This window comes from Microcaecilia unicolor, chromosome 1 (assembly GCF_901765095.1).
Source record: "Microcaecilia unicolor chromosome 1, aMicUni1.1, whole genome shotgun sequence".
NCBI classification, from domain to species: Eukaryota; Metazoa; Chordata; class Amphibia; order Gymnophiona; family Siphonopidae; genus Microcaecilia; species Microcaecilia unicolor.
In genome coordinates this window covers 429,752,563-429,767,765 of record NC_044031.1, presented here as the reverse complement: position 1 = coordinate 429,767,765, position 15,203 = coordinate 429,752,563, and the positions used below count along the sequence as shown (strand labels likewise).

Here is a 15,203-nt window from a genome sequence, read left to right as displayed (position 1 = left end):
ATCAAAGCGTCTGTATGGGAGGGAGCGCAGTGCTTTGCGCTGTGGAGCTGGGCGCCAGTCTACAGAGAAATGCCTTGTAGGAAGTTCAGCAGAGGGAAGCCAGAGAGGTTAATTAAAAGAAGACCTGTCTTTACCTTGCTGATGTGAAATTCAAGCCGTCGTATGTATCTTTCAATTGCTTTGATTTGCTGGAAATGAAAATAGATTAAGATTACAAATTGCCACACAAGTGTATTGCTTATTTCTTTACCCCATGAACAAATATTGCAAGTAGCTGGTCCATGCCCTGGCTTGTGGTAGCTGGAGATGCCAAGCAGACAGGCGCACAAATTGCTTTGTGATTTTAATTCTCACGCGTGAGCAAGTTTTTCGATACCGTAATCACAGTGAAGGCAAATTTATAACAGATCTCCTAGGCTGAAAGGGCCAGAAGGGCGCCTATTGGTAGCTTATTTCATAAAGACCCCAGGCACATTTATAAAATCACTCTAGAAAAGATGTAAAATGAAGCTGTCGACATTGCAGGCATGAATGTTGGCATTTAGGGGGTAGAGGAGTGTACTTTCAGTTTGTAACTGCTCACGCCTAATGTTAGACTTACACCCTATAACGGCAATTTGATGTGCAAGTGCCACAACAGAATTGGTGGTCACCCCCTAATTCTATAAAAGTCACCAAAACTGCATGCACAAATTTGGGTGCGCACTCAATATAATTGAATAACAAGCTAATTAGCACCAATAATTGGTTTTTTAACAAGCAGTTAATGGCACTAATTAGATTTAATTGGAACTTACACATCTAAATTTAGGTGCGAGATCCGTGCCTGTATTTTATACACAAGTTATAAAAACGGGTGTGGAAATCAGTAGGTCATGGGCAGAACGGGGGCATTCCTAGCATTTACATGCATTGTTGTAGGATGAGGGGCGACACATGCCCAATTTAAGCGTGTACATTTGCATCATGTTTCAGTTGCTGCAAGTGGCCATGCCTAAAGTTAGGCAGAATTCCTGGGTGTAATCGCTATTCTATAAACCGTGGCTAACTTTAAGCGTGGCTTATAGAAGAGAGCTTTTTTTGGCGTGGATATAGAATTCACCCTTTAGCTCCCATATTTCTGGCACCTAATTTTTGGAACCCTGTGTAGAATCTACCCCAATGTGTGCTCTATTTGCAAAGGCATCTCATTCCAGGCAATTATTCAGGGTATCCAAAAGCTTAAAATTTCACATGACAGAGCAGGGGAGGTAAATAATACATTTCCTCAATGAACATGACCTGCATATTCTTAAATTAGCTACCGAGGAAACTCTGTGGGAGAAGGGTGGAGGTGTGTGGTAGTTATCAGTGGAGTCAGAGCAGGACCAGTGTTAAACATTCTGGGACCCAGGGCAGAAATTTGGAAGGGTTCTTCAACACCCACCAGGAAGCTGCTGCATCTTTAGATGTAAGGAAGCTTGGAGGCATATTTTCAAAGCAGGTCTTTTACAAAGGTGCAATAACATTTTTTTCCAATACTTTTATTGGGATTTTCATAAGTTTAACAATATGAAAAAGACAAACAAATAATCATAACAAGAGGTCAGCGTTGTACCAGGGGCGTAGCCAGACCTTGCCAGGAGGGGGGGCCAGAGCCCGAGATGGGGGGGCACTGTTAAGCCGCCTCCCCCCTCCGGCAACCCCCCTTCCCCCGCTCGATCGCGCCGACACTCTTAAACTCCCTCCCCCCTCCTCCCGCTACCAACCCTCGGCCGCCGTCGCCGCCCGCCCCATGAAGTACCTTCTTTGCTGGCGGGGCTGCCCAAACCCCGCCAGCCAAGAGTGTTCTTCAGCGCTGGAGTTAGTAAACTCCGGCGCCTTCATTCAAGGAAGTTCGTCTGAAGGATCAGCTGGTTTTGACGCATTTACGTCCTGCACGGGGCTACATGCACGGTGCAGGACGTAAGGCGTCAAAACCAGCTGATCCTTCAGACGAACTTTCTTGAATGAAGGCGCCGGAGTTTACTAACTCCAGCGCTGAAGAACACTCTTGGCTGGCGGGGTTTGGGCATCCCCGCCAGCAATCAAGGTAAATCATGCGGTAGCGGGGCTGGCGGCGATGGTGGGGGAGGGTTGGTGGCGGGAGGGGGGTCGTCAGCAGGGGGCCAGGGGCGAATCTGCGGGGGCCCGGGCCCCCTCAGGCCCCACGTAGCTACGCCACTGGTTGTAACATGTATAAAAGAACATAAATGCATCAGCTGGTATGGTCAGCATGCTAAACTCTAGAAACATCCATAGAAATATATGTGCATCTCTAGTATTTAGCACACGCACTAAAAATGCTAGCATACCTTTGTAAAAGGGGCCCTAAATGCTTTGAAAATGAACCCATAGTGTCCCTTGTAACATGGGGACCCTGGGCAACTACCCTACTTGCATCCCCTTAATACTGGCCCTGAGTCAGAGCTGGCTGCAGTATGCTTGCAACATGAATGTGGACACCTCATTATAATGGGAGAGACTTCCCTGATCCTCTCCCAGTGTATCCCTCTTCACCTCCCCCCACACTATGCACTGAAGTCAACCCTATGGTATTACAATCAGGAACAAAAAACACGCAGAGCAGATGGACCTTGAATTCATTATTATCTATCAAAATCTGTCTTTCTGTATGAAAATCTAGTGTACAGAATTTTTCTTCTATTGCAAAACTAAATTCATGTAGATCAAAGTTAGCTTTACTGAAATATATCACATAAGGTAAAATTAATTGGCATATGGTACATTACTCTCTCTTTGTGGGAAGATCCGATTTGCAGTTAGATGAAGGAGGAAGCTGTGTATTCCCATCAAGCCATAAGCCTTACAACTCTTTTTCAAAAGAGGAACATACATTTTCTGGTTGTTTTATTTATTCAGGTGTGTGAGATGTGGAAGCTTTTAGACCACAAATGAGAAATGAAGATTTTGTGTGTGCACAATGATTTTGAATAGAAAAATCTACTGAACCATAGGAAGCAGAAATGTGTTAGTCACGTCACAGGAATGAGAAAAGTGTGTCTCTTCTGGAACAAAAAGAGCAAAGGGATGTCTGTTTAGGAATGGATGTGAAAAAAATCTGAGGGAGAGGCTGACTGTGCAGGTAAGGAGAGGAGAATGCAGAGAACGCCTGTGAGGCCAAGGGACTTCTGCTTTGAGGTTATATTTCTGCCAATGTTTGTTTCAGCAAGTTCCTTTTCGGACTTATACCTTCGCTAACTGATTAGAGACAGGACTGCCACAGATACTCCCCCCCCCCTCCCCACTTGGGCTGCTGCCGCCCCCACCCCCTTACTTTCCTGTGTCTGCTCCTCCCTTGGTCTGTCACTCTCCTGTTCCTGTGTGCTGGGACCCGGGTTATCGCATTAATACAATCAGCTGAATCCCGACACACAGGAACAGGTGAGAAACAGTCTGCGGGAGCAGAACCTTCTGACACCGGGCCCCCCCTTGGAGGCTGGGCCCAGGGAATCTTGCCCCCCTCCACTCCCTCTCGGTGGCCCTGCTTACTGCAGCTTAGTAAAAGGACCTCTTAGATTGTGAGCCCTCCAGGGACAGAAAAAATACCTGCTTTCTCTCAACGTACTCCGCTTCAATAGCTTTTCTACTGCCCTAGGACAAATATCCTGGTGATAGCAAAGCCACAGTCTGGGGATCAAAGTTTGAGCAAAGGAATCAGAGCTAAGCCCGGGTTCCATATGGCACCTAAAGATTGGCGCTGAAATTCGCGTGGATTCTATAACAATGTGTGTAGTTTATGTGGAGGAGTGGCCTAGTGGTTAGGGTGGTGGACTTTGGTCCTGGGGAACTGAGGAACTGAGTTCGATTCCCAGCACAGGCAGCTCCTTGTGACTCTGGGCAAGTTACTTAACCCTCCATTGCCTGCCGCGTTGAGCCTGCCATGAGTGGGAAAGCGCGGGGTACAAATGTAACAAAAAAAAAAAAAAAAGCTAATGAGCACTGATAACAATGCTTAAGAAGCACTAATTGGCACAGATTAGAATTTACATGCACAACTTGCTAAGCGCATTCTGTAACGAAGTGTGCCGAACTTCTAACTAACGTGCGAGGCAAAAAGGGGAGTGGTTATGGCATAGATTTAGGCGCTGAAAAATGAACTAAGCGTATTCTATAATTGGCGCCTAAATCTAGGCACCGATTATAGAATATGCTTAGCACCGATTTCAGTGCCGATTTTTTAGGCTCCATATACTGAATCTCCTTCTAAGTGTGATTCTATAAAAGGTGGACGCTCTTTATAGAATTCCACTTACCAACAATCTTTTCCAACACCCTTTTTTGAGCGCAGTTTATAGAATCTGGTCCTTAGCGTGCAAGAAAGTCCCTTGCTGATCAAGGCATGCTTACATTTTGAATGCTGGAAGATGCCAACATTTAGGGCCCTGTTTACTAAGGTGTGTTAGTGTTTTTAGCGTGTTTACACTTAGCACGCACGCTAACCATGTAGGCGCCTATAGGAATATTCTAGGCGCGTACATGGTTAACGCTCTTTAAAAACATTAACATGCCTATAATGCTGCTTAGTAAACAGTTTCCTTAGAAATCAATGAGGCCCTTTTACTAAAGTATGTTAAGCCCTAACGGTAATTTACCTGTTTGCGAATGCTAATTGCGTGGGTTTTTTTAACGTTTTTCAGAAGGGGCCATGTCATGGACTTGGAAGCATTTTCCAGCTCATGTGTTCTGATCAGCGTGCGCTAACTGAATAATGCAGACTTAACACAGGAGTCCTTAACACATCCTAAACAGGAGGCAGCAAGTGCTCCCATGTTATTTTTTTGCAAGTCTTGTGCCCTAATGGAAAAATTAGCATGGGATCTGCAATAAAAAAAAGAAAGAAAAGAAAAATTCTGAATATACTGGCAGTAAAATATGGACTTAGTGCGTGCGGTAAATGGTCCCATGTTAAAACACGTTAAACCCATATTTTAGCGGATTTTACAAAAAAGGACCCAATGTTTAAAAAAAAAAATAAGGATATAATAATCCAAATGTTATTGTAACAGTAACAATGGGAATTTTTTTTTTAAACCTTCTTGACTATAGTATTGCCTGCTAACCTAAGAGCTGTGTCTGGCTTCCATCCATCTCTATTTATTTAAGGTTGTACCGAATATTCATATTCACATTCGATTCGGCTACAAATAGTGCCCCGATTATACGTTATTTGTATTCGGTCAAATAGCGATTTAAATTCAAGTGTGAATAAACCAGGGCTGTACTGTGCTAAATTCTACTGAATTAAACACTTGACCTCTGATTTCATGTTCTTTTATTATTTGTTATGTTGACACTCAATGTCCATTATTCATATTCGGCAGAATACCATTTTTCATTATTCGTATTCGGCCGAATAGTAAAATATGCTATTTGGTACAGCTCTAATTTATATGATATGTAACATTTTCTCAACAGTTCAATTCAAGAAGCAAAACTTACCTTATCCAGATCATACAGAACACCCTGCAGATAAAAAGAGAGTCATTAAAATAAGCATCTCAGAGTTTTGGTCTGATTATTTCATATTCTGTACTATATTGCTAGGCATAGCTTACAAATGCATATAAACTATAAACTAAGACAATAATCTACCAAAAGATACGTGGATTAGTGATGTGCATTCATTTGAAATGATATGAGAATATCACTGACATTTCCTATATCGTTTCATATCATGTTTTTCCTGAAATGACAGGAAAAAACTCAAAATTTGGGGGTTTTCATATGTTGTTAATTTTGCGCACCCTTCCAAAAGAGTGCACAATATCCCTGGGATTCTATATATTGCAGCAAGATTTCCATGTGGAAATTGAAGCGTATTCTATAAGAATGTGCATAACTTAATTAGTTAAACAAGCTAATCAACCAATTATCAGCACTAATTGGCATTAATTAGAATTTACACTCACTACTTGCTAAGCATATTCTGTAACACGGTGCATGTAAATATAAGCTGAATAGTTGAAAAGTGGGCATGGTTATGGGTGTGGAATGGGCGGGTTGTGGGTATTTCTAAAATCTATGTGCGTTGTTATAGAATATACCCACTCCGTGCATAATTTAGGCGTCGGGATTTATACCAGGTTTTACTTGGCATAATTGTCCGTTACTAAATTTAGTCGTGTGGCCCAATGCGCTGCGTATTCTATAAAATATGCTAAATTAAAATGCACTTTATAGAATACACTTTGATTTCCACATGGAAATCTTGGCACTATATATAGAATCTAGTCCTATATGCAAAGAGTGTACACTTTTCACAGAGTGTACACTGTCTTCCTAATTCTTTATATAGTGCTCAAAATTGGACAAGCAAATTTGGGCATATGCTCAAATTGTGCACACAATTTAATTGTTTAGTGAGCCAATTACCGCCGATAACTGGGCAATAGTTGGCAATAATTGGAATTTAGGTGCACATTTTTATAGTCGTTATTCTATAAAGATTTTTGTGTAAATTTTTCCACACAGATCCGAAAAGGGGGCATAAGCATGGGTGGGTCAGGGACATTTCTAGGATTTATGCAGTTATGGAATTTGTGAATCCGCAGCTAATTGAGGCACGATGATTTACACCAGGGTTCAGTTGGTGTATATCCTCCTGCCCAAAATTGGGTGCAGATCCCAGTACTAAACACTATTCTATAAACTTTGAACATTGTTTATAGAATAGTACTTAGTATCCATTTTTTTATACAGAATTGAGTCCTATATGCAAAGAGTGCACACTTTTCACAGAGTGCACACTATGGACTAGATTCTATAAATGGTGCCGAAAATTGGGCGCCGATAAAATTTGGCACGGAGTGGATAAAAAGGGTACTTTGAGATGAGCACTCTTTATAGAATAGCGTTGAGTGCCGAATTCAACACTCAACCTTGGGCAAGAAGACTTACACCAGTTGAAACCTGGTGTAAATCCTGACGCACAAATTTGGGCGTGGATCCCTGTTATTCTGTAACACTGCGCGCATCTTTTGTGAATGCCTCTAACCCGTCCATGCTCCTCCTATGGCCTCGCTCCCTTTTGAATTGCGTGCAATCCAATTTAGGCGCCTGTTGTTACAGAATAGTGCAGAGACAGATTGGCACCCAAATCATAATTTGAGACAATTAAGTGCTTCTTAGCTGCAATAATTAAATCATTGGAGCCCATCAACCAATTATTTTGGGCATGGATCCAGGATCGGTGCCCAAATTTGGGTGCCCTTTATAAAAATCGGGGGTATATACAAAATGTGTTTACTTTTCACAAAGTGCACTCTGGAGCCCTTTTACAAAGGTGCCTAGGCACCTACACGCATCCAATAAACATCAAGTTGGCACTACCACCCAGTTACCACATGCCCCGGGCGGTAATTTAATTTTTGATGTGCACCCAAAACACGCGGTAGAAAATATGTTCTATTTTCTACTGCATGGCGCTTACCCAGCAGTAATCGGCAGTTTATGTGCTGACCGCTTACCGCCCATGTGAGACCTTACCACTAAGTCAATGGATGGCGGTACGGTCTCAGGTCAAAAATGGATGTGCGCTGGTTTTAATTTTGCTGAATGTCCATTTTTGGCCCTAAAAAATGCCCTTTTTCCAGGCGCGCTGAGAAAATTGACCTGCACACATCCAAAACACGCACCTACATAAACGCAGGTCACTTTTAGGTGCGCCTTAGTAAAAGGGCCCCTCTATTTGCAAAGAAGGTGCACTCTTTCTGAAAGGTCATGCACTCTTAATCATATCGCTCACGAAAGAAAAAAAGAACACAAACTTCATGTACATGACAAGGGAAATGGTATAAAACAAACATTTTTGGGCTACACACCCCTACTGTGGATGTCATTTCTAGGAAAGCATCTTATAGCATCTCTGCTGCAGAAAATCCCCTTCCTAAGGAAGTAAATCCAGTTCTCAAGCTCTTTTGCTTACACACATAGTCTCTGTTTTTAGGATTGATTACACTTTTATAAACAACTTCTGCATTTGTAATATGAAAGCAGGATTGCATTTATAAATCATATTTCCCTTTTAAAGGACCAGATGCACTATGCATTTTCTTCACGGACACAAAGGGTCTGATATCACAACGCAACAATGATTTTGCTACTGAGAGAAAAACATGTGATTTATACTAAATTGAACCCGCCGAGTCCAAATTGAACTCCGAATTTGCCTGACACGTCTAGATTTTAAGTTATACATGCAAAGCCTATTCACTTATAATATTAATGCTTGGGATGCATTTGTGCTAGTAGTGCAGAACGTCCTTGGGAACAGACGAGCTGAAAACTATATTGAACTAGTAGACAACATGCTTAAAGCATATGAACAACTTGGCTACCGAATGTCATTGATAATGCATTTCTTACATTCCCATCTTGACTTTTTCCCACCCAATTTGGGACACGTAAGTGACGAACATGGAGAGAGGTTCCATAAAGACATTTCTACAATGGAGAACAGATATCAAGGCTGCTGGAATCCCAACATGATGGGCGACTACTGCTGGTTTTTGCAACAGGAAAATATGACTGGTCACAAACGCAAAAGTAGATGCCTGAAGCACTTTTAACAGTACTGGGCCTTGCTGAAGTAAGACTTTTAAACTGGAATACGAGACTTTTTTGAAATTTTGTTATTCCATTACATTTTCATATACTGTTTACTACGAAAACTTTGATGTAGATCAGGTAATTGTTGGAGTAAAACTCATTCTGTAAAAAATTACTCAATGCTTTCCAAGTGCTTAATTCATTTGGGCAAACTTATGCATAACTAAATTTCTTGACGTGTTACAACAATTCTGACTTCGGATTTGGAATACGGACACTGAATTTAGTATAGGACAAATGGTTTTTGCCCAGTAGCACACGAAAATTTACATCTCATCATCTCCATCTTAATCAGCAAAAAACCTCTGTGATATGCTTTTCTGGGCACCGCTCTCATCCTGCTATCACTCTTAACAGGGTTCTCATTCAATTGGTGGACTCTATGAAATATCGTGGGGTTCACTTTGGAAGGGCTCTAACTTTTTCTTATCTTATTTCTGTTACTGTCAAGAAGTGCTTTTGTTCCCTTCACTTGATACGGTCCCTTCAACTGTTTATTACCGATGAGTCTTGAGCCACATTACTTTATGCACTGGTTGCCACAAAATTGGATTATTGTAATATCATTTATGCTGGACTTCCTGATATTTCTCTTTGTAAACTTCAATCAGTACAGAATACTGCTGTCTGTATTCTTTCTCATGCTCGGCGTTATAATCATGTTACCTCATTTATGAAAGAACATCATTGGCTCTCTATCAAATTCCGGCTCATGAGATATTGATTATCACTTTCAAGGCCCTTGTTTAGGCACTCCTCCGTATTTGGCAAGTCTCATTACTCCACATTATCCTCCAAGTGCGCTTCATTCGGCTTTCAAATCTAGTCTGTCTATGTCATCTGTTCACTGTTCCCACCTGAGTCCTGCATATACCTCTGCATTTTTATTTTTTTTTTGGTTTGGCCCCTTTTTTCTGGAACTCTTTACCTTCTGCCCTGAAAGCTGAACTTTTACTCCCTCATTTCCGCTGTTCTTCTTAAAGCCCATCTATTTGTCTAGGTATTTCCTTAAGTGCCTAATTTTTGCTAGGATATTTTGGTGACAAGACTTGGCTGGCAATCAGTTGTCTTTGTATTCCCTGCCCGTTCTTCATCTATTCCCCTTTCCTACTGCTTTATTTTGTTCTTATTTCCTTTGTCCTATTGTTTGATGTTTCTCTTATATATACTATCTGCTAACACATTTGCTTATTTCCGATCTGACGAAGAAGGGCAACCTTCGAAAGCTAATCAAGAAATGTATTAAGTTATGTCCAATAAAAAAGGTATCATCTTATTTTCTTTTCCATGTTTTATTTTGTTTGATTTCTATTGATAACCTCTGTCCTATTGAAATTGGTGCTCATTTCCTTTGTTAAGTTTTATTGTGCACCGCTTTGATTGGTTGTGAAAGGCAGTATATCAAGTTCCAAATAAACAGAAACAAACATAATGGGTAGTGAGGAGTATACGGAGGCAGAATTCTTGGAGGGACAGGGGGAGAAGAAGGGTTACTGGAATGTGCACAACTAAGAGAAATGCATTATAAGATTTTGCATTGCTTGTATATGCATCCTAAATGGATCTGTAAGATTTGGCCCCATGAGGGAGTGCTTGTGTGAAGTGTGGGAACCCTGATGAAACATATCCATTGTTGATGGGATTGTCCTGGCATTCTGATATTTTGGGGAAAGGTATAGAAACAGAGAAATTATCAAAGGGATCCTTGCCTAACATTAAGGAACTGTGATTATTGGACTTGGAAGATGATTTGGAATTGGAATGTGATGAATATTGTTTGTTTGTTTGTTTGTTTGTTTGTTTGTTTGTTGTTAGGAAGGCTTGTTTGATGGGAAAACGTATTTTACTTCACTGGATAAAACTTGAAGCTCCCACTTTGATGCTTTTGGTGAAATCAAATGCATAATCTTCTTTGCATGGAAAGAATGTCCATATGAGTAAAGGACAAAAGAATATTAATAGATTCATATGTATCTGGACTCCATTCCTGGACTGTTTACATCCTCATTTCAGAAGCATACTTTTGAATCCCATGGGAATGTGAGTCACAGAGGCTGCAGATCTAAGATTATTTTTGCCTCTCTTTTCAGGATTGCCTGCTCAAAGAAAGTGATGGAATATGTTGGCAGGGGAGTAGAGTAGTTGGGAGACTGTTGTGCATTCTGTTCTCTTGGTGTTGTATTGGAAGAGTTATAAAATCCTAATGAAAATGATTTATTTATTTTTATTTATTAGGATTTATTTACCGCCTTTTTGAAGGAATTCACTCAAGGCAGTGTACAGTATGAATAGATCAAACATGAGCAATAGACAATTACAGCAGTAAAAATATTCAAAGAACAATACAAAGTATGGCACGGTATACTACTTACAATGTCAACACAATATGTAATAGAACATTTTAATTGATAGTGAAGGGTAAAGCAAAGATGTAACATATAGATAGGTAAGAGAGTAAGAAGAGTTAGAAAGTAAGGAGACTAATTTAAAGAAAAGGTGCACATGAGGTCAGAGAGATGGTTAAATATTATCTCAGCTAGGGTAGAAGTGGATAAACAGTATGTGGAGCCCGTGTCACTCCTTGTGCGAGTGAGACTAACAAGTTAGTTACTTCTTCCATTAAAGGCCTGATTGAATAGCCAAGCTCTTACCCGCTTCCCAAAGTAGAGATAGTCCTGTGTCGAATGGAGCCCCTCAGGCAGTGCATTGATCACTCCAGAGAAGGCCTCAGTCTTGATATGAAGAACACCTCAGTCTTGATAAATATAGTGATTTATTCTTAAAGTCTGAACTGCAAAGGATCCCCACGTTTTCCAGGACTAGCCAGCTACATATTGCTCTACTGTGAAGTCTGGAAAACTATGGGGTCCTTTCACATTTTATAGAGAACCCAGAAGAAGAGTGGGCAGATAGACTGGGTGGTGGGGTTGGGGGGGGGGGGAGAATGCAGATTGCTTTGGGGCAAGGAACAGATAAATAACAGGAAACTGTGCTGGGAAAGGTGGGGATCAATGGTGACCAGCACAAACTGATTTGCCCATGGCCCTGTACCAACCTTGGATCAGCCCTACTGATGGATTGTTCTTGCAGGCACTCTAATTCCCTGTAAGAAACATTCTATGCTTTGAAATGGTGGTGATTCTGATATCTGAACCCAGGGTGTCATCTGGTTTTCTTCAACTGGGATTTCCAACGTGCCAGGATAAGATGATCTCTCACATCAGCAGTGACTGGAAGAGCCAAACTTTGTTTCTCATTATATAAGGCTGAAACTTTGAGCTGTGAGCCCTCTACCTACCAGTCGAGAGTTTCTCTTCATATCTTTTAACTGTGTGGTCAGCTTGTCCAGCTCTTTCTGGTGAACTTCCAGATATTCACTGTTAACATACACCAGAGAGAAAATAATACCCTTAGTGAATAGAACCCAAATCCAGAAAAAAATAATTATGACCAGCTAGATTACTGTTGTACTTAGTATTACAAAATTCTACAAGTCCATACATCAATAAACCAGAGCAATAATGCTGTTTGTTTTCTGTTGTTAATGGTCTTCTGTTGTTCATTAGTATATCAGCTGATTATATATTTCATTTCTTTTATTAAAATATATGTGCCACAATATCTCAAAAAAGTATATGATAGGCTTAGAACTCAAATACACAATCCAAAACAACATTCATATTTGGAATTTGTTTTTTTTATTATGAACAGAGCCTCTTTGATACATAGAAGTGTGAACATGTTGAATTTTAAACTGGCCACTCTCAGTATTGGGCCCTTTAGGTTCTAGATTGGGGTGGGCAATCATGGTCCTCAAGAACCATAATGAGATCAGGTTTTCAAGATTTCCACAATGAATATGCATGAGATTGTATGCAAATAGATTCATGCATATTCACTGTGGAAATCTTGAAAACCTAACTGGGTTGTGGCCCTTGAGAACTGTAGTTGTCTATCCCTGTTCCAGATGAATGACGTATAAATACAACCCTTTAAATAATATTTCTTGCAGCTGAAGGATCGTTCTTATTTGTGAGTTTAAATTATGCATTACAGAAAAGTGTGGTTTGGTTCATAAATTATTATTTTGTGTAATAATTCTTCCACCGTGTAAAATTTCTTTCCAATCCCATCTCCTCAAAAAGTCAATATATGGGCATCACTGTCTCCCTTTTCCTTCTCTCCTGCTGGTGAGAGAAGTACAGTGCAGGCAGGTAATGCACTATGGGGGTCTTTTACTAAGATGTAATAGGCCTAACAAGGGCCTACTGTGCACTAATGGGGCACTACCTTGGGATTCACTGAGGTGTCCCGCGTTAATTTTTGGATTAGCGTGTGCCAATCCCATGTCAAAAAAAAAAATATTTTTGGCATGGGAGGCATGTCTGAAGGCGGAGAGTAGGCGTGCCCGTGCTAATCACGTAGTGCAAGCACATTACCATGCAGGAGCAGCACAGGAGCCTTTAATGCCTCCTACATTGTATTTCAAACAATATAACTTGTGTATATGTGGCTCAATCCTTCCTCTGCCCTTATTCCTCCCCTTCCACTCACCCCTCCTTTCCTGTCCTCCCTGGCCCACAGTATAGAGAACATCTTGTTTGGTAAACTTGATTTCTATGGGGAATTCTCAGAACTATGTGGGTAGGTGTAAAGGGAAGAGGCCCTTTTCCCAGTGGATTTTGTACCAATTCTTCAAGGGACAGAATGTGCACACTTTCACTTTGAGAACTGCCCAGGGGATAAAATATCCACAGAGATTTGCACTCTGTCCTCTGAATATTTTGTCTTGGCGCAGTGGTGGCCCTGCCATTAGGATACCTGAGGCAGGGGCCTCAGGCGGCACTCTTTTGGAGTGGCATCCACTCCCACACCCACCGCGCTCTGGCATCCCCCTCCCACACCCTTCCCCAAATTTACCTTATTTTCTTGCTTTACAAAAGTCAGGGCGGCAGCAGTTCCCATATGCTGCCCTGCTGCTGACCCCTTCTCTCTTAGAGCCTGCCTCTCTGACATACTTTCTGTTTCCTCAGAGGCGGGGAGGGCTGCAGTAGAGAGAAGGGGCCGGGCTGATGCCAGGGCAGTGTATGGGAACCACTGCCGCCACGACTTTTGGAAAGCAGAAAAGAAGGTAAATTTGAGGAAAGAAGGACGTGGGGAGATGTCAGACTGGGGGAGGGGGGGCAGAGCAGACTGGAGCCAAGCAGACCATCCCCTTGCCTCAGACGGCAGACTGTCTTGGGCTGCTCCTGGTTATGCAAAAGTAGAGTTACGTGCATTGTTGTTGTCCCTTTTCTAAGCCCACCCCTAGCTGGCCCACCCTTCCCATAAGTAAAAGTTCTAGAATTGCTGATCTTGGTTGATAGTTTTACCCTGGGAAAGGGCGGATAATTTTCAGAGAGTTAATTTACCCTGAAAGTTGCTCTCATCATGCAGTTTAGGGGCCTTTGTTATCAACTGCAAGGGTATTAAGTTCAAATCCTTCTACGCATCCAATTTTTCCTTTTCAGGTAGCCAGCTTTAGAATGCTCTACCAAGACCTATCCGTACCATTAATGGCCTTTTGCCCTTCAGAAAAGCACTGAAGACCCATCTCTTCAAGATAGCCTACCCTAACGATTCAACCTAACCAAAGCTTGCCCACATGATTCTTATTGACGATTGTTTATACATTGACCATGTTTCCCATTATCCTTATTGCTACCCCATATCCATTCCTCTCCATCATCCTACGCCTACCTCCCAACGCTCATTTCCTTCTGCACCCAATTCCTCCTATGTTCAATTTACTTATCTGTTAACCCCATTAATATTGCATTTACTACAAACTGTATATTCTTCTTACGACTTTGTAATTCTTGATATTGTTACTATGTAAGCCGCATTGAGCCTGCCATGTGGGAAAGCGCGGGGTACAAATGTAATAAATAATAATAATGTTGGCTCCTGTTAAGACATGCTCTTTTACCATTAACTTGTGATATTTTAGCACAGGTCTCATTTAATTCAGTGAGACCTAGTTACTAATAACTGCAGTTAGCAGTACAATAACATGACTGAATTGTAGCTCACAGTGATAACTTCCCCACTTAATAATTAAGGGCCTGATTCCTGTAGGCCTTCTTTTCTGCAGGAAAAGACCTTGGTGAATCAGGTCTGCGCACAAGTTATATTCCATTGTATTCTGAAGTGTGGCATAAATCCCTTTCTTTGTGAATGTTTCATGCAAGTAGATCAAACACCCCTAACTTGCATAGCAATTTCATGCTTATACGGGAAGAGGGGGTTCAACTGAAAATAACAAGCAGTAGTAAATCTTACTCTAGTCCATTTTTCAGGGCCCCGTAAACCTCTTCCACCCTTTCCGGCTGAGGCTGCTTTGGAGTGCTGTTTTTGTGGCCCAAATTGTGCATTTTCTTCAGCTTGGTTTGAGGTTTCTTGGGTGTGGCAGAATTTCCAAGAAAAGAGTTACACCTATGCAAATAACCACAATAAACAACTGTGACCAATAAACATCTTACAGGAGAATACAATGCATAGCATGGAGACAGTGG

The 15,203-nt window shown here is 41.4% G+C and overlaps 1 protein-coding gene across 2 annotated transcripts in view; it reads right to left on the bottom strand.

The window, feature by feature from the left end:
* Positions 1 to 15,203, bottom strand: part of RIPOR2 (RHO family interacting cell polarization regulator 2) — a 217,654-nt gene that overhangs the window by 102,505 nt on the left and 99,946 nt on the right. For both annotated transcript variants that reach the window (XM_030212149.1, XM_030212158.1), the window contains exons 3-6: positions 14,971 to 15,123; positions 11,948 to 12,026; positions 5,482 to 5,505; positions 135 to 188 (exon numbers count right to left, since the gene is read on the bottom strand). In XM_030212149.1, the coding sequence (XP_030068009.1) occupies positions 135 to 188; positions 5,482 to 5,505; positions 11,948 to 12,026; positions 14,971 to 15,123 (310 nt within the window). The remainder of the gene's footprint in view (positions 1 to 134; positions 189 to 5,481; positions 5,506 to 11,947; positions 12,027 to 14,970; positions 15,124 to 15,203) is intronic.